A 3,074-nucleotide genomic window follows, 5' to 3' on the forward strand; every position below is an offset into this window, starting at 1 on the left:
TGTCTCCCCAGCCCCCTTGTGATATGTAGGGTATTGGACAGGACATTTCTGGGGTTGTGAACTCTGTGGATTCACCTGCAAAGTTTTGGGGAAGCTGTTGGTTAATTTTTACCCTGCTTCATTGCTTAATTTTCGTTTCCTTGCAGGTGATGTTTCCAGCATCTCAGGGTCCGATTCAGAGAGCTCTGATGCAAGCAGTGAGTCAGAGTCGCTGCCCTCTGCCAGCGACAGCCCCAGGACCCCCCCGGCCCCCCGTTCCCACAAGGTGCTGCTCCGCAATGCAAAGGGACAGCTCATCTCTGCCTACCGCTGCGTGCTGGGCACTGGGAAGGCAAGTCACAGCCCAGCTTCTTGGGAGGGAGACTCCAGAGAGGATGAGGGGGCAGACATCTAGGGTGTAGACATCTGTCTGACAGTTCCCCATGTTCCGTGATGGGCAGGGTGGTCTCTGGTGCCAGGTCAGAGCCCCAGGCTTGCTGGTAGCTTCTTTTTTTTTGCTCTGGGGGGCTGCCAGAAACATGCTTTTGGTGCCAGCAGAGAGGCTGGCCTCTCTCCTGAGGGACAGCAAAAGGTAATGAGGTGATCCCATAGGTGCTAGCGAGCGTGTCTGTGTATCAGGGTGGCATCGAGGAGCCAGTGGAGCTGACAGCGTCACTGCAGAGCCTTGGTGCGAGCACCTGCTGGGTTGTGCTGATGATGGGCGGCGGTCACTTCGCAGGAGCTGTGTTCCGGGGGTGAGTACAGGGGGACAGAGCTGGGGTTGCCCCTCTGGGCACGGTCAAAGTTGGGCATAGGATGGCCATCCCTTCCCTACTTCTCCATCGCAGTGCTTACCACACCCTGGCCACCCACAGCTCCTAGTCTTTGCTTGAGAATTGGCTAAGCCCATTTATGGCGCAAGAGAATTTTATTAACCTTTAAGGCCCCAGGGGCAAACTACAAAGCCCTCCAGGGTCCCAGGAGCATCAGCTCACCTCCTCTCCATGCATGGGGCTCTGTTGCTTATGCCTGCCTCTCTCCGCAGCCCACAAATGCAGGAGCACAAGACTTTCCACCGCTACACGGTGCGAGCCCGGCGGGGCACAGCCCAGGGTCTGCGGGACGCCCAGACCCCAGGGTTGGCACCCCGGTCGGCCGGAGCCGCCCTGCGGCGTTACAATGAAGCTGCGCTGCTCAGGGTGAGGATGCAGCACAGCACTGGGCTCTCGGCGGGGAGGCACGGTTGTGGGGGCTCCCTGAGGTGCTTCCACACCACTGCTGGAGGGCATGGGTGGGGTGTGAGCCCTGGAAGGGGGTCAGGGCCCAATTGATGCTGCTCTGTTCTGGGTCTGTCCCTGCTCCAGAGCTAGGTGTGCCCATGCAGTGTGCTCGGGACCCCATAGTGCCTCCCCTTCCTCCCCAGGATATTCAGGAGCTGCTGGCAGACTGGGCACAGCACCTGCATGAAGCCCAACGCATCTTCCTCCGGGCTCCTCGTCACAACTGTGCGCTGCTCTTTGGTGGCAGGAACCCACCCCTCACCCGGGGTGACCCTCGCATCTGCCACATTCCCCTCAGCACCCGCAGGGCCACCCTGCGAGAGGTGCTGCGAGTCCATACCGTCCTGGCCAGCCTGCAGGTGTATGGTGAGTCGGCCAGCCCTGGTGCCAGGTGGGGTGACGTGGTCCCTTGTGCATTAGGAGATGCTGCCCTATGGGATCAAGGTGCTAGCTCTCCAGCCCTCAATCCCTGGAGACATGGGGTGCTCCCTGTCCTCAGGGAATGACAGGAGTGCCCTTGCTGCCCAGGGAAGGACACGCCACTGGAGGACATCGTTGGGTCCCCTCGGAAGGGCTGGCAGAAGAGGCGGCAGAAAGCAGAGGTGGATCCCCCACAGGAGGACACAAATGGTGAGTTGAGCCATGGAGGGAGACGTGACTTGCAGCAAGCAGAGGGGTCTGGTGTTTTGGCATGGGACCAGATTTGTAGCCCTGTGACAGGGCCTGGCACCAGCGTGGGGATCTGCAGAGTGTGGCCTTGTGCAGAGCTGAAGGGCAGGGTGTGCTTGGCTGAGAGCCCCAAGTGATTCGTGCTGTGTGGGGCCTCAGCCCCTGTCTTATCACCCCCCTCAGCCCCAGAGGAAGAGGGGGAAGAGGAGGAGGAAAGCCCTGCAGGGGAACTGGAGACTGTGGAAGTGACACTGGGGACCTTGGACCTTCGGGAGTTTGAAGTGATGCCCAAGCGAAACCGCAAAAGGAGGAAGAAGAGAGACAAGAAGGTGGAGAAAGGTGATGGGGGAAGAACTGGCCGGGGGCAGTGTAGGAAGGCATTGGGATAGGGGCTGCCATCACTGGGGTGTGGGGTTGCCTTGGCCCTCTTCTTCACCATGTGCTCCCTGTGCAGGGTCCTGTGGCGAAGAGAAAGCATGTTGTGGTACCCAGTGTGCGCAGCCTGGCCTGGAGCTGGTGACAGAGGTGCAGGGGGAGGTTGGGGCTGAGCCCCTTCCCTGGGGCGATGGAGGTAAGCAGGGTTGGGAGATGGGCTGGGTGGATGCCTGCCCCATTTGCTGGTGGCTTTGCAGTGGTGTGAGGAGCATGTTGTCGTGCAGGTGCCCAGAGCAGCTGGGTGTGGGATGGCTGTAGTGCAGCCACATGTCCTCCAGTGAGCCATGTGTTCAGAGCAGAAGCTCTGAACCTGGGCCCAGGCAGCATCTGGCCAATCCTGGTGTGTTGGGGGGGATTGGGGTGGGTCTCACCTCAGGAGAGGGCTCAGCTGTGGCCAGCAGTGCCCAGCAATGCCATGGCACATTGTCACAGACTCTGAAGGTGATGGAGATCCTGCAGTGCTCATATCCAGCAAGCAAGACAATGCTTTAACTGTGCCGTGTGTGTTTCCTAGTCAGACCAGAGCATTGCTCTGCTCAGGGAGCCATCAGACTGCCTTCCTGTTCTCCCCTCATAGGAGACCCTCAGACCCAGCTCCGTGATGCCCTGTTCACCGCCTGCAAAACAGGGGATGTGGGGACTCTGCAGCACCTCCTGGGCATGCCAGAGAGTGGGGGCCTTCCAAGGGACAGCAAGGATGGGGAGGGCACA

The 3,074-nt window shown here is 60.0% G+C and overlaps 1 protein-coding gene across 1 annotated transcript in view; it reads left to right on the plus strand.

The window, feature by feature from the left end:
- Positions 1-151: 151 nt before the first annotated feature.
- Positions 152-3,074, plus strand: part of ANKZF1 (ankyrin repeat and zinc finger peptidyl tRNA hydrolase 1) — a gene marked incomplete at its 3' end in the record, with an annotated part of 4,698 nt that continues 1,775 nt past the window's right edge. The window contains exons 1-8 of the mRNA XM_029084191.1: positions 152-331; positions 619-734; positions 1,025-1,178; positions 1,403-1,625; positions 1,788-1,889; positions 2,112-2,267; positions 2,383-2,499; positions 2,941-3,069. Coding sequence (XP_028940024.1) covers positions 694-734; positions 1,025-1,178; positions 1,403-1,625; positions 1,788-1,889; positions 2,112-2,267; positions 2,383-2,499; positions 2,941-3,069 — 922 coding nt within the window. The remainder of the gene's footprint in view (positions 332-618; positions 735-1,024; positions 1,179-1,402; positions 1,626-1,787; positions 1,890-2,111; positions 2,268-2,382; positions 2,500-2,940; positions 3,070-3,074) is intronic.

The sequence above is a fragment of the Antrostomus carolinensis genome, unplaced genomic scaffold (assembly GCF_000700745.2).
Source record: "Antrostomus carolinensis isolate BGI_N321 unplaced genomic scaffold, ASM70074v2 scaffold29643, whole genome shotgun sequence".
NCBI classification, from domain to species: Eukaryota; Metazoa; Chordata; class Aves; order Caprimulgiformes; family Caprimulgidae; genus Antrostomus; species Antrostomus carolinensis.